The sequence below is a fragment of the Chanos chanos genome, chromosome 3, assembly GCF_902362185.1.
Source record: "Chanos chanos chromosome 3, fChaCha1.1, whole genome shotgun sequence".
NCBI lineage: Eukaryota > Metazoa > Chordata > Actinopteri > Gonorynchiformes > Chanidae > Chanos > Chanos chanos.
The window spans coordinates 46,383,332-46,404,724 of NC_044497.1; the positions used below are offsets into that span (position 1 = coordinate 46,383,332).

Consider the following 21,393-nt stretch of genomic DNA (forward strand, 5'->3'; position numbering starts at 1 on the left):
TCATTTATACATATATAGTTCATTTAGCTAACACTCTTGTTTAGAATGACTTCAACGTTTTACAAGGTCAGAGGCTACATGACTCTGAGTGGCTTTGGGATTAACTACCTGCCTTTCTCAAGGACATACAGGCAAAGACTCGAAGCAACAACCCTCTGGGATGTTTCCCTTATTATTAGAGCAGTCCCACCCATACAGTGAAATGTGAAGTGATATCACATGTGAAAAGAACAGTATTAAGATTCAACTCCACACCACTGATTCAGAAAGATGAAGGTGATGGCACTGTAGTCCTGATGGCTTTAAGTACCTCGCCATTCATCTTATGTTTGGTCTTATCTCTGGTGAGCTATGTTCTTCTGTCTTTGCTGTAGCTCATCTTCACCATAGCCAGAGACCCTGAACTTTTGCTCCCTTTCATAATTGTTGTGATAGCACCATATATTCTCTCAGAGATGTGTCAAGCGCTTATCAATGCTCACCATCTTCTACTGCCAACATTCATCAGTGCCTCTGTCTGTGACCTTCCTATGCACTTGTCCACATCATCGTTCTTCACAGCCACAGGGATATTGCTTGTATTGCCTGGTGATGTAAGTAGTCTATGCTGAATGTTGCATAACTCAACTTAGATGGATGCTACATGTCACTAACAGTGTAAGCAATTAACACAAATAGCAAGCCTATATTATGATTCTGGGCATTCCTTGATTATTATGTTGAATATTTCAGTTGAGGTGTCAGGGAGAATACTTCTAGGTAGGCAAAGAATACTCATTCTAATCACTGTTTAGGCAGTGCTGCAATTCGTTGCATTATTTTAGACTTAATGAAAGTAAATTACTTTCTAAATTTCCTCAGTTGAGTTAAAAATAGCCAAATTTACCATTAGAATATTTTCATGTGTTCTTTCCTCTTGTGGTTTTAATTGGAATGCTGATAATGTGCTGATACTCAACGGTTGAGAATTTCAAATTCTCTGCTGCTGTGGCTGTTATCACGACCATAGGTGATGAGCTGCATTTTAATAGTTGCTCTCTCTTTCTTGGTGTCTCTCTTTTTCTGTATCGCTCTCTTTCTCTGTCTCTCTTGATTGTCTGCTACTATTTTAATGACTCACGGCTCTTTGAATTTACCCTCAGCTGTCTAACGTGACAGTGCACTCAGAGGTGTGTTGAAAGTGTTTGTATTTCTCAAGGTAATATTCCAGGAGGGAAACGCAGTCTATCTAAAGCCAGCACCCTTTCCTGTTTAAATATTTCACGTATGTAATTTTGTGATAATCTAAACCAGGTCTATTCATTGATGGCCCTTGGGCCAAGAGCAACCTCCAGTGGCCCAGAACCGACCGCAGTCATATTCGAATAATGCAACAGTCCAGTCAAGTAATTTGATTGGACAAGAGGCATTCCATGAGTGGTGATATATGTAGTATAACAGCACTGGAATGTTTTACCATATGTGGCTTTGAAATTTGTCACATTTGAATTTGTAATTGAATATCCCTGATCTAAACACAAAAAAATCCCATTTTTTCTGAATATTGCTGCTCTTAGTTATTGTTTTTCTTGGTACATTAACACTGAACACAACTGATGTTGCATTATATGTATACGATGTATGCACAGATAGTAGAAATACATAGAATTATTACATGCACATTAATACCATTTTAGTATTCATTTAAATTTTCTCAATTCTTCAGTTATTGTTTTACCAAGACCTCTTTCACTATTGTGATAGTTACTTCTCTCCTGTAGCATGTCAAAGCAGAGCTTGTTGCTAAGGTAACACATTAGAGCAGTTCATACGCTCAATAAACAGAGTGACTCTGTGAATTCTTTTAAATTTTTCTTTCATAGCATGTTTTTTTTTCATCACAGAGAACAAAGAATTGATCCAAGAACTGATTAGTGAGTAATTTTAATCAAGTAGTTTGAGCTTTCCTTCCCCTGCTTGGTAAATAGTACACTTTCAAACTCTCTAATGTCATGAAGCTAGCCTACTAATTAGCAATTATCAAGGCAAGCAGCAATTAACGAACCACACCCACAGATTACTTCATTAGGAACTGAGGGGAGTTTTTGTAGAGTCTGTTTCTTTCTTATGCTCCTCTTTTCTCATCTTTTCTCCTCTTCTCTCTCTCTATATATATTGTTGAGTTGGGTTTTAATACATATATTACTCCTTCAGGAGAACAGGAAATTCACACTGGAGATAAAGGAAATCATCAGTGGAAACCAGCATATTGTCTCTGTCTTCAGGATGACATGAGCTATTCCTGGAATGCTTTTCATTGGCCAGAACTCATGCAGAAAACACACAGAGCTCTGAAAACCTGTAAAGCTTCCAGTTAGTCGACTTATTACAATTTGGAAGAAAAATAAGCAAGTTATTTCCTCTGTTTCCCCCATATCAAAGTGGTTTTCATGCTATTTTATTCAGAAAAATAAGCTCCTCCAAACAGCTTGAGAAATGATGACACTTGCTCTTGCTTGTCCCTTGGGTGTCTGGAGGCAGTGATGTAAACATCAGTCAGAGTAAGAGTCTGCCTTGCCAAGATCACACCATTTTAAATTCAGCTTCAAATGAATATTGTACCTGCATTAAATCCTGCCATGTGATATTTTCTTGGCTTGACAAATAGATTTTATTTTACATGTTATGTCTTTCCTCCTTAGCCTCAAAAATTTGAAATCAGGAAAGTACAGAATGGGTTTGGAGATTTCAAATGATTTCCATGATCTCTTACAATTCTCAGTGACTCAAAGGTTTTTAGATCTAGTCTATATATTTAAATCAGGTGCTGGCACTCTTACTCATGTACGGCTAGAGGACAGGGAGGTTTTTACGCCACACAAACACACCTGATTCAGTTGATCAAGGTCCCAGGGAACCTATGATTATTAGATTTAGGTGTGAGATTAGGGCTGAAATATAAAAGAAGTCCAACCCAGCAGACAGATTATTTATCCCAGATTTAAGAAAATTGAGTTTGGAAATCAGACATTGTTTGATGATGGTCTCGACTGGTTGGTGACAGTTAGCCATTTGTGGAGAGGCGGAGACTCTTTACATGACTCATTTCTATGAATTAGTTAAATAATTATTAATTTAATTAATAATTGATACAAATCAATATGAATAATTATTGCTTCCTAAATGTTTCCATGTTTTCTTTTTTGTCTTTCAGGTATTTATGAGCAGGCATTTCTTATATTACTGCAGTGAACCAATCCTGGATGTGAAGATAGCCTTTTGTCAGGTGTGTGTCCCATACAGGTAAAAAAAAGGTACAGTATTCACTCATTTCCATTCTCCCCTTCATTGTTATTTTATCTGTTGCTAGGTGTGATGGACACAATAGACACAGTGTTGTTGGCAATACTTAAATGTGCAAACATAACTGCCATGGCTTCAAATTCTTCAAACCAAACTCCCAGTCTTGATTTTTTTTTTTTTTTTTGCACTTTACTGATGTATCTGATAAAGAAAAAAAACTCACTGATTGATTTTCATAGAACGCTCTCTGAGTACAGTTAATTAATATTACTTTCTGGGTGTTTGGTGATTTGAAGCCACACTACACATCAAATCACCCACGAATGAGAAATGTTGTTTTCATTTTAGAAACCTATGTACTAGTAAAGTCATATGTGAAACAAGACAATAAAATTCTTTACTAAGTAACACTGACCTTGAAAAATCTCCTTGGACTCATTCAGCTAATCAACAGACCTATTTGTTGCTTTTAGCTTCATGAACTCTCTCCAGTCCTTAATTAGCCACGTAAAAAAATGTTTAACATATAAATGTTGGTGTTCTATAATAAAGGGATCTGTCCTTTGATTTCAAATGCCATTTTAAATCAACATCCTCTCACACTGACTTAGAGAACAAAGAGCCATGTTGTAGGGTTACTAATAACTGCCAGACTAAACAGCGGGACTGTAATGACCACACAGATGCCTTGCTGTTAAAAAAAGACAATTTATGTAATATGTACCTCTAGGGACTTTGAGCATCCTTAAACACCTCAGCAGTGATACAGATCTTTCACTACTCATTTCCTTTTCATAACTGTTCCCTTTGTCATTTTGTGTGACATACATCAATGGTCAACAGGTGAATATAATATTGCACTGATAACAGCCTGAATCTGATAAAGTAACAGTCACTTCCTCAAGGGATAGCAATAAATGTCATGTATGGCTTATAAAAAAAATAAGACGATTTCTATCTACGTCCTCCTCTTTCGCACCTCTTCTAAACCCAATAAAGGGAAGCAATTACTGCAAATCTTTGTTAATCAGTGTCAAATTAGTCCCATCAGGTTAATTTTAGGCAGTATCGTTTAGGAATGACTCTCTTGGTAGAGATGAGCTGTATGTAGTGGAGATGTTCTTTTTTTTTTTTTTGCCTTCCTCCATCTTAATGCCCATTGCAGAGTTAGCAGGGTAGCCCTCATCCTGATAGAACATTATAGAATCATGCCGACATTCTGTCCTTTTGTGTATTCATGGATGTTCCCATTACACGCTGATTTGGACATTTGATTACCATGCTAGCTACTGGGCATGGGCCGGACTGCATACCAGTCAGAGACCTTGAAGGCCTTAAAGAAAGAACTTGATTGAGATTTATCATGGATTCTCTTTGGAGTGGAATCAATGAACTATACCCAAGGCTTGCTTGAAGCTCAAGGAGCAGTGTTCTGCTCTTTGGAGCTAACTGCCAATAGAGAGATTTTCTATTTTTTTCACACTGCTGTCCGCTGTACTGCTAAAACATAAATCCCTTCCAGACATACTTCAAAATATTTAGCTTGGATAGACTTTACCGGCCTCTAGTGTAGATAGTAATAAAGCTACCCAAATCTACATTAAACCCTTTTTAATTTGTCCCAGCCCTTCAGTGCAGCGCATAACTGAAGAATTTACACCCATTTTGCCATTTAAATCTGCCTTGCATATTATAATCACAAACCTGAAAGCTCTATATTAAACCCCAGGACAAACCATTCTAGGAGAAAGCAGTACAAATGGATTGCAATACAAATGAAAGGATTTGATTACAGTCTGTTTCACCTATAATGGTTTGTTTTTCTCTCTCAAGACCACTGGCTGGGATCATTACACATTTACTTATGACATTCAGAAATGACAAGACTTTGCTGTCCAGTTATAGCTCCCACCCTATGTAAATTCAGTTTTCATCAACCTACTGGTGTTGGAATTTTGTGAGGTTGCTGTGCTGTGATGACTAGCTCATGCATTTGAGCTGCTCATGATTGTGTAGAACTGTGTTCCATTTGTTAAGTATTAATGTCACAGTCCTGGTTGTAACATGTTTTGTCCTCACAACTCATTTGCAGTCAGATTTTCAGATTTAGTTTGATAATCTTGATGTCATCATAGGATAGAATTGAGAATAAAGTAATCCACATTTATAAAGAGAGAGAGAGAGAGAGAGAGAGAGAGAGAGAGAGAGAGACTCTTATAATTGATTGGTCCAAAGCTGACCCCGTAGAGTGATGGCATAGCCTCTGCAGTGCTATACATTATTGCTCTGACAGATTTTTGATGAAATATCATCAGCCAGCTGTTACAGGTCCTGCTGATCCTTAGTGAAAGGCTGTTTCTCTGTTCCTGATTAGTGTGTAACTCATATTACAGAGAATATATGCTATATTAAAACAGTTGTTGGATTTTGAGCAGTTGGATTTTGAATTGAAAAAAACCCAGTAATGTTCTTTTTTTTTACTAGGGAGAATGTATCCACTCTCTACAGACAACCAAATCAGTGAATATATTGTGCTATTTGGTTTATGACTTTGTAATCTAAAATCTGTCATAAATGTGTGCATGAACATCACAAGCACTGAACATTTTGCATAAGGAATCAGTGTATAGTTGTACTAATGATTGTAGATGTCCGTTAATGGTCTACTTCCATGCCATCATCTTTTTTTTATTGTTTTAACAGGGGTTTGGTAAACAAGTGGATGTGTCTTACATTGGCAAACATTACAACATGAGCAAAAGCAAAGTGGACAACCAGTTCTACAGTGTGGAAGTAGGAGATTCCACCTTCACGGTTCTCAAACGGTACCAAAACCTAAAGCCCATTGGTTCCGGTGCTCAGGGGATAGTCTGGTGAGTGTCCATAATCCTTCACTTCTAATGCCAATTTCAGAAATGAATTTGATGCATTTTTGAAACTGTGTCTCCCCAAATCCTCTAAAAAAAAATAAGTGCTGCTGATCTCCCAGACAGGCTTAGACTGCTAATTTGAAGTACTTGCATGTTAGGCTCTTTTCGGATTGGGAGATTAACGTTCTTTCCTTGAATCTCGCTATGTACTTTAAAAAAAAAAATGTTTTAAGAGAAATGTAGTTGCAGAATGACATGTCATTTGAACTGTTTGAACAGGGCGTTTTTTTTTTTTTTTTTTTTTTTTAAATTCATTGAACAGTCTAAATGAAAGGCTGGAAAACAAATTTATTTTCAGCAGAATGAGTTGACACATAAAGGAGTTTGAGCCATGGATGTGTGAACAGGGCATGCATGACTGATGGCCTCGCAGGAGCTCTGGGGGAGCCTCGGCAGGAGCTGTGATAGATTCCAAACCCCAGAGGACTGGAGCTAATATGCATCATAATTAAGCCCCAGCATGCAAAGAGAGACACAGAAGAACAATAAGATGTCTTTACCTCACTGCAAACCCTGGGTTCTGCTTCGCAATAGGCGTTCTGAATAACTATGTATTTATAGTTGTATTTATATTTGTACTTCATTTAACAGTCTGTATGCAAGTAGTGTGTGAATGGTGCTTTTCCACTGATCTAATTATGTATGTAAATACCTAAATTGTAAATGTGTCATTGGACATATACTGTAAGAGCAGTATGATATATTAGTTTATACCTTAACAGAGGTGAACATACTTACATTCCTAAATGACATACATATGTGCAGATACAGAAAAAGTACTCAGGTATTGGTGGTACCTCATACAAAGTGGGTCCAAAGTGGATTCTAAAGGGAGAAACAGTCAGAATCAAGCAGACGTGTCTTCTCACGCACATTTCAATGCTGCTTTGTCAACAGTCGAGTCCTCTGGATGGTTACTGTAGGGAAGCAGGGCAGATTTTTTTTTTTTTTTTCTATGTAGATATCTGGCGTGTCATGATCTAAAGCAAAACTGGATGGATGTCAACCCTCGCCTTTTCCGTTCCACCCCCTCCTTCCTCCGTCTTCTGCCCTTCTTCGCTCCTCTCTGAAACAATTGTGCAAATGAGCGGAGGAGGCAGAGTAGGACAGGACTGCTAATGTAGGGTTTAGGTGCACTGAAGCGCTGCAGTGGGCCGGTCTGGCACGCAGACACAACCGATCTAATTCTCCTCCCCCCCCCCCCCCCCCAAGCACCAGTCACACCAACCAGCATGGCTACCACATTATCACAACAAAAGCCAAATCCCCCCAAAAGAAAAAGAAGAAGGGGGCGGGGAGAGAGGGGGGGGGGGGTGTTAAAAATGGCCTATTGCAGTATGCTACACGCTGTGTCTTATGGATGTGGCTGCTGATAAACAGACATACCTGGCACTGGGCGGGTGGTGTCGACAGGAACATGAAGTCCGTGGCTCTGCAGAAATCTCTGCGCGTTTCGATTTGCACTTTGTGCTTGGCAGTGTAAGAGATGAATGTGAATGGGATGGCAGTGTCCAATAAACAACTAAAGAACAATGCAAATCCATGTCCTGAAATTCTACATGACTTATATAAACTGTTACATAATTCTGAAATATGAACCTTTAAGAAAACAATACGGACTGAGACATCCATGAAAAGCTGTGAGAAACTGGAATCGGAAGATATGGGGGTTTTTTTGTCTCATTGCCTGGTTATAGAGGTTAGCACTTGAGACTGTGCTAGCATTCTGCTGTCATGATACGTGATGGCCTAGCCAGCCCCGACCAAGCTATGACTTATTCATGTCGAGCAAACAGCAAGAGAGATGAAGAGGAATATTGAAAATGGATCTGTTTAAACCTTGGTTCTGCTGCTAAATTATGAGAGTGTTGTTAGGAATTTAGTGTCAAATAAATGAGACAAGGCCATGTTCGGTTTCATTAAAGCTGTCCTCATATGCGCCTATGCCTGTCACTGAATTTTGCATCTCTGAGGCTGACGACCCCCCCCCCCCCCACCCCCAACCCCACCCCCATCCCCATCCCCATCCCAGTCCTCTGGTTCTGCTTACTGAATGTCATGCCTCTGATTGCGGTGTCATAGGAGGAGAGTGTTTTTTTTGGGGTTTTTTTTTTTGGAGAATTGCCTTTAAAGCCATTTAGTGATTTTTTTTTCTGTAAACACGATAACATATCGATCTAGTCTATTTTTACTGCATTGCAAGGGAATGGCAAGGCACTGAAAACATTTTCGAAATGGCTATGATATCTTTTCATGTCTCGTAGTTAGTTCAGAATGAATCTTTGAGCAATGTGGATGTCTCAGTGAATATATTAAAAGCGTATTGGGAGCTGTCCATAGAACATAGTGTATGCTTAAAAAGGTAGGCTTATAAATATCTGTCATGACAGAAATGAGATTCAGGTAGCTTTTTTTTGGTGTATTTTCAGAATCACACTTCCAGACACTATCCTCCATGAGTGCTGAAAGTGTAAACCTAGTCAGTTGTTATGGCAAGATTCATGTTACAGGTCAGAAGCCCGTTCCCAGAGTGGAGCATCCTCTCTTTGGTCTTCATTAGAGAGTCTATATGGAGCACAACTGTGTTTAGTCAGTCTCTTAGTGCCTCTGTCTCAAATGGCTCTCAGCACCTGGCAACACTTTTGCTAGAATATTCTGCCATGTCATCAAATATTGCCTAACATGCTGAAGTTGCTAAAATGAGCATTAAATATAACATTTTACAGCAATTTAAAATATACATTTGTAAGACGTAAAAAACTAATATGACTATGTGACAAATGAAAAAGAGTATTATAGCAGCTAGACCGAGAGTCAGCGATCGTAGGAAGAAAATTGCCCGACCAGGAGCTAGAATCATTATGGGCCTAGATTTAATGGCTATAGAGTGACTGCATGATGGATATAAAGTCATTTTTATTGCACAAATGTGAAAGAGATACATTTGTTTTAGCAAGTAATAGTCTAATTTTCATTCATTTGCAATTTTTAGACTTGTTGAATATCTGGCTCCCTTCTGTGGACAAGGGAACAAGTTCAATTTCAGTTATTTTACCGAACCATTAAGACATGCTGTTTTTTTGTTTTGTTTTAATTTTAGAGTCAAAATTTGTTTTTCTCTCTTAATATCCTGGTCGTTTTTTCAGCATTGGAGCTATAGTGAGTGAGAAGTTTTTGAGAAGCAATTCTTATATGAGTTTAGGAAGCGGACTGACAGCTATGACATCATCTTTCACACAGCTCTTACAGTAATGGGTGACTATGGTGTCCATTAGTCAGAAAGCCTCATCTGACCATTCTACAGTTTCCATGGCCACAGTAGGCTTTATCCAAATGCAGTCCAACAAAAACAGCCTATCCTTTTTTCCCTTCTCTTCAGTGCAGTTAATGATCATTTTCATTCACTGATCCGTATGTTGATTCAATGTGAATTGAAATATATTCTCATGATCAAATCATTTAGATTATCCACCATGCATTTGCTATTATTTCTTCTTGGAACAGCAGCAAGGGGCAATATAATGTACCTTATTCCATCCATGTCCATTTACTTAGTGGAAAGACTTTTCACCTGAGACCTAGCTGAGTCATCCGCTGGTACAGATTATGTTCTAATGAACCACCAAAACTCAGCTCACCGTGTGTTTGTGCATGTGTGTATGTGTAGGGTTTTTCCATATCATCCTCCACCTGGAAAATTCCCCGCAGACCCAACCATCTGCTACAGTCAGATCTACAGTGTAGAGGTAGTCCTGTAAGAATGTATGTAATGTATTATAAAATATATATTATGTACACAGTATGTAGTATGTTACATGCCCTATAGAGACATGGATTAGCTTACGGATGTTCACCCGTGTTTCTCTGTCTTGGAGTAATGTGTCGTAGTACTGTAGATGTCCATTTTAGGAACTGAAGAAACTCTGTGAAGAGTTAGATGCATGTCTTGCATGTCTTCTCTTGGCAGACTTCATTCTCCTTATGAGGCAATGTAAATTGTGCAACGCTAATACATAGAGATCCATTTTTACAGTAACCCTTTGTTATTGTATATACCTGTGCTCACATATCGACCCATGAACCTTGACCTAACCCCCCCCCCCCCCCCCCCCCCCCAACATGTTGCAGTGTTGAAGATGCAGTTGCAAGGTTGCAGTGCCTGCAGTGAATCAAGTTTGTCTTTCTCCTAGTTAGCTTCATTTTCCCATTGGAGATCTCAGCTTGTTTATCAGCATTGGATGTTGCATCAGAGATCAGAGATGATTTATCAGTCTAGACTGTATGAACAGCATTGAAACAAGTGGTTTCTGAATTAAAAGGTGTGTGCGAGTGCATGTGTGTGTGCACGTGTGTTGTCATTTTCAAGACCTGGGCAATAACCTTTACCAATTTCTGAAATGGCTGTCAAAGAACTAGCAGCAGGTCTTTGTAAAAGTCGCTCTGTTACTTCTGCAGGGTCTGGGTTCCTTTTAAAACCCTACAAATTATCCACTTATGTTTCCTTGGCAGGCCTCGGTGCTGGATGTCAGCTTTTGACCCAAGTCAGTCCTGGTTTCTCCATTAAAGCCCACTTGTGTTGACACTCAGAGTTAGGCCATGGAGAATCCTGTAGAAATGAAGGGAATGTAACTTTAATGAGTTGCTGTTTAACCTTACAGGCCCCAGTGGAGGAAGAGCAAAAACACAGGAAGCTGCAGATTATAAAGATGGCAGGATTGTTTGAGTCATGACGTGTGCAAAAAGAATTTGGTGCTTGTTCTCAGGAACATCCTGGGTCTTAGGAAACGGTGAAAATATCTTGGGAGAGAGAGAGGGGAAGAAGAATGATTTTGCTCAATCATATGTGTGTGGAAAGACACACACACACACACACAGACTGACAGTTAGACACAAACACACACACACACATACACATTTGCTGAAAGGTGGTAGACATATCCTATTCTTAGTCTAGGAGATGTTTGCAGCAGCTGAAACTGTTAGTGTGTTTGTGAAAAGATGTGTGACACCAGGACACACACACACACACACACACACACACACACACATACACACACGCACGCACCCACATCATTTGAAGTAGTTAGAGAACATCTCCAATCAGTCACTCAGTACCCGAGATAGTTCAATCACAATAGTGCCCACTTTCCTATAATCTTAAGGGTGAAAGCACAGTGCACTTGAGGTAAGCTTGTCCCTTTGTGCTTTTCAGTTGCTATTGTTGTCTGGTTAATGGTCCCCTCTGTACTCACTTGATTCTCTTTTGAATAAAGGCTCCAAATGCAGCATATAGTATATGACAGAGTGCTAATATTCTGGACCAGAATAATGGATGAAATAAACTAAACCAATAATGATTACTCTAAGTGTTTAAGAGCTGTTGGAGTTGAAATTTATCACAGAAGACAATATGAAAACATGATAATTAATTTTAATAGCACAGAAAACAATGCAAAAACTTCAAAATTTATTTTACCAGTGTAGAAGACACTGCAAAACTTAATTTTTTAAAGTTTTACAATGAACAAGTTTTAATTTTAACAACTTGTACACCTTCCTTATCCATACAACCACGTTGTTTTCTGATTGGCTGTCTCAGTTACAAAGCAGTATAGCTATTGTGAAACGTTACTAATGTAAAATGGTCCGTCCCATTTTTCAAAACTCACAAGTCAATAAATGCTGTGGGTCTGCTACATTACATGTCCGTCAGGAGATACTGATCATAAAAGACTAACACATTAATATGTAGTACAAAACAATCCTGGGCCCACGGAGATGTCTGTCTTTGTCTAAATCATGGGAGACAGGCCTGTGTCTAAAGCTTAATGCTGAGAAGGTCCATTGTGAAGAACACATTAAAGAACGGAGTTCCAAAAATTCAGGTTAGAGCACAAAACTACATAACTACAGCACCCTATGTGAGTCAAATGTGAAACCGAGTTCGTCTAAACAAAGCAGTAATGAAACAATGAATGTAAGAGGCATAATATGTTTATGAGTATGGCTCGATAAGAGTTGCTGAGGGGAGATTTTAGCTGTATGTCATAAATTAGCAGCAGAAACTGTTGTATGTGGCCATGTACAAGGACCTGTAATATAGTTCCTGTAATACTTACTGTTGACTTTCTAAATTTTTCTGAAAATATTTGTCATGTGCACACAAATACACACACTTACAGGGAGAGAGAGAGAGGGGGGGAGAGTGAGAGAGAGGGACAGAGAAAGCACAGGGTGATCCTGACTAATCCGGTATTTTCCCGTTTGGAGCAGTGGGCTACTGCTGATGCATTGTTAATGAGCACAGGCATGTTTTCCTCAGCTGCACAGGGATAAAGTGTAGGACAGAGGGAGGGAAAGAAAGAGGGAGGGAGAAAAGGAAAAGGGAGTGTCTCCTCCTGCCGCCAGTGACAGATGTTTCTAAATGGAGAACACAGACAAAACTCAGCTTCCCAGCATGCTTCACAGAGGATGAGTAAATGAACTTTACGGTGGAAAATGTATGACAAAGAGGAGGGTGATCTTGAGAGTTCCCTTTGAATACATTTTTAAGTACCTTCCATTCAAATTAATATGGATTTTCAGTTTTCATTTGGCTGCCCCTCATGTATTTATTTATTGTGTATATGGATGTAAAGTTTGCATTTGTATTGTCAAATTTTTTATTTTTTACCCGTCCTAATCCTAAAAATGTCTCAGCTAAGATTTCCTGTGTGCTTTGTATGTCTAGGAACTGTAGGGCTGTTCATTGTTGCCTAATTGAGATATCGTTTTTATCTGGTTATTGGTTGAGTCTGGTGCAACTGATTTGAATCCCCATGTGGCACTTCCTTTTGTGCACATGCTGACAAAGGCACCTTTGCCAAAACGTTGATTGATTAAAATATAGCCTACACTCTGAATATAGGGATGGTTGTTTTTCTTGATTTTAACTATGATTCCAGGGGTTGTCCTCTAATTGGGAGTGAGTTTGTTTATATTTACTATCTGCATTGAAAAAAAGTTGAAATTAAGACAGAGTAAGGGTGTCAGCTCTTATTCTCTTTCGACGCTTTTCTCCATTGTTTTTTCTCTGTGCTGTGTCATTAATGTGCACGTTTTTATTCTTCCTATTCTTCCACAGTGCCGGATATGACGCCGTCCTCGACAGAAACGTGGCCATTAAGAAACTCAGCAGACCCTTCCAGAACCAGACCCATGCCAAGCGCGCCTACAGGGAACTGGTGCTCATGAAATGTGTCAATCACAAAAATGTTAGTACCCTCAGCAGTCAACAGTGTTTTTGGAATGCTCTACATACATTCAAAAATGCCATTGCAGGGTTAGAATATGTTATCAAAGGTCATGTTCTAGACAAAGAAAGATATGATCCTGACTGTACGTCTGTGCCAGAAACGAACAACATTAAACAGAAGGCTTCCATTTGACCAGGTACTGTAAATAATGAGAAATGACACACTAGGAGAGAGGAAAGGTAAGAGGAAGAGAATCAGTCTGCTGTATTAGGGATTAAAATTCAGGGAAAAACTGTAAAGATCTCTCCTTATCTTTCTTGCATCATATATCAGCAGTGTCCTTGATCAGTGTTGTCTTCACTTAGCACTACTGTCACCCACCCTTTCACCCTCTCTCACACATGTGTGTATGATGGGTTGGAGGGTGTATGTCAGGTTGTAGTTTGGTAGGTGGTGGATTTGGGTTGTGTTGTGTGTTTGTGCTTTTGGCATGTTTGTGCAGAGATTGTATTGTTTACTTTGGACACAATAACAGTTTTATGTGTGTGTGTGTGTGTGTGTGTGTGCGCGTGTGCGTATGCGTGTTTACTGACGGTCTGTGGTATAGAATATCTTCAATGAGTGCTGGATACGGTCTATCTCAGATGATTTAGTATCTTTGTCATTGGTACACTTTAGAGAAGAGCAGAAATATTATCCAGCATATAGTGTAGTAGACATACTCAGTGTGAGCTTAGAAAGGCCCATTCGTTATACAAAAAAAAAATTCCAAAACCTAAACAAACAACTACTAAGGGAAAACGTGAAGCTTCATGCTTTCTGTAGCTTCTATTTGATTTTATATTAGCTCAGAAAACACAGACGTGAAATATTTTTTTCTTCAGTGGTAACATTTTTATTAAACTGATGTTTCTGTCTGCCAGTCTCCCTCAGACTACTGTGAATTAATATAAAATGTGTGTATTTTATTTCTGTAGCTCAGCCTGAATTGAACTATTTTTTACTTTTTATATTTGACAGCACATTTTGCTGTCACTCTTAAAGATACGTTTATAAGATGAATGTTTGATGTGCATATCCTCCATGTTAAGGTATACATTGCTAGTTATGACTGTACAAATGATATAATTATTGATGCGTGACCAAATATATGAATCTAATTACACTAGGTGTTTTTTCTCTTTCAGATCATCAGCTTATTAAATGTTTTCACACCACAGAAATCTTTAGAGGAGTTTCAAGATGTGTAAGTATATCATTTTTTTTTTTTTAAATGTCAGACAAACTGAATTTGTGACATTGTTATGCTGGTGTGTCATTTGACGTGAAAACAGAAGGAGTGTAAATTGGAAACATGCTTGAGTTTCCATCTTTAGATGTGATTAACGCATTCATGCCTCTTAGTCTTAATTTAGATTAATTTTAGTTCTGCAGAGGAAACACTGGCTTTTCTTTTGTGGACCCCTTACTGAAATGATACAATGAATGGTTATTTTAGGCAGTATTGTCTGAAAAATTGCCTGTTATCATCATCATCATTATCTGTTTGACCTCTGTCAAATATAGTTGTTTAGCTCTGCTCATGCTACAGTGATGAGAAAGAAGGAGAGAAACATAGAAAGAGAAATGAAGAGATAGAGGACTGCAAAGATGAAAATGTTCCACTGTCGTTTTTCTCTAAGTTTCACGTTATTATCTGATATATCCGCAGTAGTCTACAATAGAGACCTTTCTTATTTGATTAGATTCTTGCTTAGATTCTACAGGTATATAGTTCCGCATAAATGATTTAAACCCCCCTGCAAAGCCCTCTCAATGAAGAAACTTAATATGAAGCATGGTTTTATTTCAGTGTTCGTTTTTTTGCCCTTATGCACATCTGCTACTGTGACTGCATCCAGTGACAAAGCTGGACTAATATGTTCCTAGCAGGCACCGATTTAATCAAGCAGAGAATCAATATCTTGGCAATAAAATGTCACCTCGCACAAAAATAAATCATTTGTATCAGGAATCATGTGGTTCTTTCATTTGCGCAGTTCACGCGGTGGTTACAAAAGGTCGAAATTCATTTAGAAAAGAATAATCTCACAGTAACATACAGTTAAATATCGCCCACAGTGTCTCATGTGCACGTCATGTACAGTATATTGTGATATGACGCATATAGTGAAAACAGGTCACTATTAAAGCCTTATTTAAGTGCGCTGAGTAGGACACAGTTAATATATGTGATAGCATAACAGGGAGTTATATAACATAGGAGTTGTGTTTTTTTTGTTTTGTGGATGATAAGTGCAGTGTTCCATAGAAGATGTAGAATGCTTGGACATTATGATGCGATGGCAGTGTCTCAGTGTTATCTCTCACTCCCTGACACTAGTTAATCAATGTGGCGTCTCTCTGAATAGGAGACCAAAAGATTTCCATCAATTCACATCAGAGTTCCTTTGTGTCAACAGAAAGCATGAATGAGATTGTGTCGCAGAGGCGTCTGAAAGCAGGAAGGGGCTTTGATTGTAGTTGTCTGGCTGGATTGATTTAGTTTGATATAGAAAAGACTGCCCCATTGTACTTACCAAATTATTTTGTTAGTCATGCAAAACCTGCCTACCACAGACATCTGTCGTTATTCAGGACTTCAGGAGTTGAAAGAGCAAAGGCAGAACATTTACACAACGATCACTTTCAAACACATGCCAAAGGTATTCAAAAAAGTTATTAAATGCTTTCATCGCATTGAATGCACCTTCATTTTCTCTCTTTCTCTCTCTTTGTCTGTGTTTGACAGGTACCTTGTGATGGAGTTGATGGATGCTAACCTGTGCCAGGTGATTCAGATGGAGTTAGATCATGAGAGGATGTCCTATCTGCTCTACCAGATGCTCTGTGGCATCAAACACCTGCACTCGGCTGGCATCATTCATAGGGTAAGTGTACGCACACACGCCTGCATGTTACGGTGCCATGCGAGGGGGTATGACCCTCAACAGCTGGCAGCTTTTACTGCAGCTGACAGTAGGAACAAGGGACTATGGCTGATTTCCTCAGGAAGATCTGCGAATGTAAAATACATAAATCATATATCATATATATAGCTTTATTTGACTTCGATATTATGAAGCGGCTATGATGGTGTCAGTGACGTGATAATGACATGATATTGACTGCTAGTTACATATTAGTTATACTAATAGGCCTAGTATGTTTGTCCAGACATCAAAGCCAATGACAGGTATTACACTGGTCAGTAATAACGAGTTCAAATAAGTCTCATTCGGTCTCATTAAAGGTCATGAGTAAATGTTATTATTGATAATGTCACTGCCCTGTCTCTCCATAGTAACATACTCTAGCTAACAAATCTAATAAAAGGAATAAATAAAATGTTTCATGCTGAGATTTATGATCCATTGATCTGTTTCCTCATTTTCCTTCAGGATCTGAAACCTAGCAATATCGTGGTGAAGTCCGACTGTACGCTGAAAATCCTGGACTTTGGGCTGGCGAGGACAGCTGGGACGAGCTTCATGATGACCCCCTACGTGGTGACACGATATTACCGTGCCCCTGAGGTCATTCTTGGCATGGGCTATAAGGAGAATGGTACGAACAGTCTCACACTGCAGAGAGCTAGCACTGAAAACATTACAACCCTTACAATACACTTTCACTACACGTCACACATATATTAACACTCACTACACACTACATATATTAACCGTCATTTAAAACTGTATAGTGCTCACAATATAACTGCATATCACTAAAATCAGTTAATATTTCAGACGTTTACTGTTGCCTTCTCATTGTATATTTATTAATTATTAAACTGAACTACAGTGACTTGGTTCTCCCAGTATCTGGTGACAAATCTGTACAGATGCTTTAGAATTACATTGGATTTTCGGTCCCAGTTGTGCGCTGGTAATTTCAATTAAAAAAAAAAAAGGAAAAAGGTGGCGACAGCTATAGCACGTATTTCATTTTTAAAACCATAGTCTTATCCCTGTAAAACATGAAACAAAATACATTATGCTGCTCCTCGTGGGTAGTACCGTGAGTCCATCCTGAGGGAGTCGTATATCTCTGCATTAACAATCTTTATCTGATTGAGGCTTTAAAACAAAGCCATTCAGCTGCTTTGATACCACACTTCACTGCTTAGATTCAACACAAAATCGCCACCCGCACTAGCCATTCAGGGATGACCCTCAGACGCTTAGCTAGGATAGATGGAGAAATAAACCCGACTATCAGGTTAAGCGCGTAGAGACGGTTTATTATTACTACACCTCTGAACAGGTTGACCACTCCTGTGCACTATATGTGCTTGAATACTAACCTCCAACTGCATGACAACTGAATGCTTCACACTGATTCGCAGGGCTGAAGTCTGCAGGGAGGCCGTTAGCATGGGGAGGGTCTATGGATTTCCTGACAGTAGCTGACACCCGAGGGCTTTTCGCTTTTCTGACTTTGATCATTTGTCCCCATGTACTCAGTGTCATTCTTCACTGATTATTTCTCTGTGGCAGAGTTAACCGCTGCTTTAGAATTGATTCAGTTTCTCCCTCTCTTCTTTCTCTCCTCTTTCCCTTCCTGCCAAACTGTCAATGATGTCTTTCTTACTTACAGCTTTTTTTTTTCAATGCTAACCTCTTCTCTTTTTTCTCTCACTCTCTTTTTCCTGCTTGCCTACAGTGGATATTTGGTCAGTAGGGTGCATTATGGGGGAAATGGTGCGCCATAAAATCCTGTTCCCTGGTCGGGACTGTATCCTTACTGATGTGATTCAATTCAATTCAATTCAATTCAATTCAACTGAATTCAGTTGAATTCAATTCAATTCAATTCAATTCAATTCAAGAGTTTCAGTGTAAACTGAACAAATGAGAGAATATGTTTTTGGTATAGCAGCTCTGATAGAAATGTGAATATCTGTAAAAATATAATACACTTTTGTCTTCTCTTAATTTACACATCACACATAACAAATATTTTTGTGAGACCAAGAGAGAGTCCTGAACTTCTCTTGGAACAGTGTTAGTTAGGCCAGTCCCTGCTGTAGTTTGGGATTAAGATTTCCAGTGAAACAGGGCCCTGCAGTAATTGTAATCCCACATTCAAGTTTAGTTTCAATTTTCTTTTTGATGTATATGAAGCTTCATCGAATTTGCTGATTTCTTTGTGTTACGGTGGCAATACCATTTCCTTCTGTTCCGACCTTACGCAGTACTTTGACTTTTATAAGGTAGCGCTCATAGATGATATCGACCTAGCCTGACCCATATTCACATGTTTGACGCTTCTAAGCGTCGAGTTATCTTAACCATGGCTGACCACTCACTCTCCTCCTTACTGCTGCTGACAGACTACAAGCTGGACTTTACTCTCACTGTCACTGAGTGTGTCACCATCTGTCTCCCTGTAATGCTTATCCACAAGACCTATGGCATGTATAGAATCCTAACAATATACAGTCAGAGATATGAACAAGAGATATAAACAGCTTATGAAACAAAAACAACAACAAACAAAATATTAATCAGAGCTTTATCTGTAAAGCTCCCTTAATGCAATGTTTTGCATCCTTATGTAAATCTGTATTCATACTGACTCAAAATGTTTTTAATCGTTCAAAATTCTTTATGACCTGACATCAAGACGTAAAAAAAAAAAAAATTAGGCTTTTTAAAAAGTTAAGTGATGTCTCATTACTGCTGTCTAATGCGTGCCACATATAGGTTGTAAGAATCCAGATCACAGATACATGCCTCTTTTCTTTTGTCCCATTACCAATGACTGTCTTCCTCGCACACTCTCCGTACTTCCTCTAAACAAGCTCTAATTTGGTTGTTTCCGCTCCCCTGTTGATGCACACTGTATGCCCATATACATATTTATGACGTGCTTAATTGGACTGTTTTTGGAGTGTTGCCTGCCGTGGGTCTCTGGTGCGCCAGGGTCATGCACAAAAGCCCCAGGTTACTCTGCACAGCGAGGAGTAATCGCACCCCCGTCGTCTGTAGAAGGGCAGGAATGCTTAATTAGTACTCCTTCATTTTCCGGAAGCCGTGTGTGTGAGACGGAGAAACTAGTCCCACTTCAGCAGTCATTACGTTAAATAAGTATTCATTTATTCACTGTTTGGGAATATTTGTCAGAATGAAATTGGACCGAAGCTTGCATAATTCTCAAAACATTACTAAACTTGATGAGAGGACCATATGCAAATTATTATAGTGTATTCTTAACTGAAGCCCAGAAAACCGGTACAGTATAGGGACAAAATGGTGATGAGATCAGTTACTCGTAAACGTCGGCAGACATCTGTACACTCTGTTGAAATTGAGTAATTAAGTAGGCAATGCGCTAGCATTTTATATATGGCTGAAAATAATTTATGAAGATACTCATTCAAGCTTTCGTCTCCATTGAAGACAAAAGAAAGACAGTATATATACATATGTAACAGTCTGCTAATGATTTCTGCACTGATGTGCGTTTAGCTTTACAGATTTGGCAGCAGTCTCCTAGTCCTCAGAAATGAAAGCTCAGGCCACTTGGTTCTAACAAGGGGGCTTGACCTTTCCTCTGTTATAAAACAGTGACCCTTTCCCCTAAAAGTAGTTTTTTTTTTTTTTTTTTAAAAGAAAAGGAAACTGTTTAAACTGTGATGTATATTCTTTACCTTCCCTTTGGTAGACCTGGAAATTGAAGACAAACTTTAGCTCACTTGGTTCTCATTACTCTAATTGTGCCTTACCTGCATCTTGGCAGTAAAGCATCGACTCGCCAGGCCGATGTAGCTTATCGGAGCCGTTTTAAAGAACCATTTAGAGACATTGGTCTAAATGAACCTCCCTAGTGGATTCTATAATCATTAGCACAACTTTCCTCAAGAATGCAGAGTCTCATTAATAACCTTACACTGCCCGCCAGCTTCACCTTCTGTTTCCTAACACAACACTTTTAACAGACACACCATGGAGACGTGTCTACACAAAACACATCATAATCTAAGAGGTTGAAATTTAAAGACCTGCACTTTGAAATGAATGATAATTTTGTGGAGCCAGTGCTGTCACTGTCTGAAGACCAATGTTGTAACACTTCCTCTCAAAACACAGGAAAGTACACTTTTGTATACTTACCATAAATGTAGGCCTTAATTTTATTAGCTTTTGCAATTTTCTAACATGTGTCTTTGCAGAGTCTTAACATGTATGTTGCTACTGAAAATGAACAGTTCAGTTTCTGTGTATTTCAGCCCCAGAAAGGCTGGTATAGAATCAGATCCACAGTACCTCACTGCAACCCATTTATGGAAGTAATTGCTTTAATTTAAATGAGAGTCTGTGCTTTTTTCTATCAGCACCAGAGCATGTTAACTCTGACATGGGCCTGGACTCTCAGATACAGACAGAGGAAATGAGATAATGGGCCATTTTCAGTCTGACATTGACGTTTGTTACATCAGTGAGGACACCATGTGCGTGTGTGTGTGTGTGTGTGTTGTGCTTGTGACATCTTTCTGACGTACATGTGTGTATGTGTTTTTATGTGTGTGTGTGTGTTTATGTGTGTGTGTGTGTGTGTGTGCGTGAGACACTCTTTGTGTGGACATCCCTGTCTCTTGTGTGGCATGTGTATGTATGTGTGTGTGTGTGTGTGTGTGTGTGTGTGTGTGTGTGTGTGTGCGTGCGTGCGTGCGCGTACATGTGCATGTGCATGTGTGTTTATCTGCCTGTGGTCTGTAGTGGACATGTGGTCTGTGGGCTGCATCTTTGGAGAGGTGATAAGAGGGACGGTGTTGTTTCCGGGAACAGATCGTATCCTTGCTGTTCAGATCAGCATTCATTAGCACAGACATCCCCCCAATCTCTTCCCCATTCATCACTGTGTGCTCAAACCCAGGCCAAAGCACACACCAGCAAACTGAA

At 39.1% G+C, this 21,393-nt stretch overlaps 1 protein-coding gene across 8 annotated transcripts in view; it reads left to right on the forward strand.

The window, feature by feature from the left end:
- The first annotated feature begins 3,199 nt into the window (after positions 1–3,199).
- The window catches only part of mapk10 (mitogen-activated protein kinase 10), a 31,464-nt gene continuing 13,270 nt past the window's right edge, over positions 3,200–21,393 (forward strand). For 3 of the 8 annotated variants that reach the window (XM_030770241.1, XM_030770248.1, XM_030770242.1), the window contains exons 1-7: positions 3,200–3,265; positions 5,986–6,155; positions 13,336–13,465; positions 14,635–14,693; positions 16,239–16,377; positions 16,888–17,053; positions 18,152–18,223. In XM_030770241.1, the coding sequence (XP_030626101.1) occupies positions 3,200–3,265; positions 5,986–6,155; positions 13,336–13,465; positions 14,635–14,693; positions 16,239–16,377; positions 16,888–17,053; positions 18,152–18,223 (802 nt within the window). Of the gene's footprint in view, positions 3,266–5,985; positions 6,156–13,335; positions 13,466–14,634; positions 14,694–16,238; positions 16,378–16,887; positions 17,054–18,151; positions 18,224–21,210; positions 21,283–21,393 lie in introns of those variants that run through there. The other 5 variants (XM_030770249.1, XM_030770244.1, XM_030770245.1 and 2 more) reach the window with 3 other exon arrangements.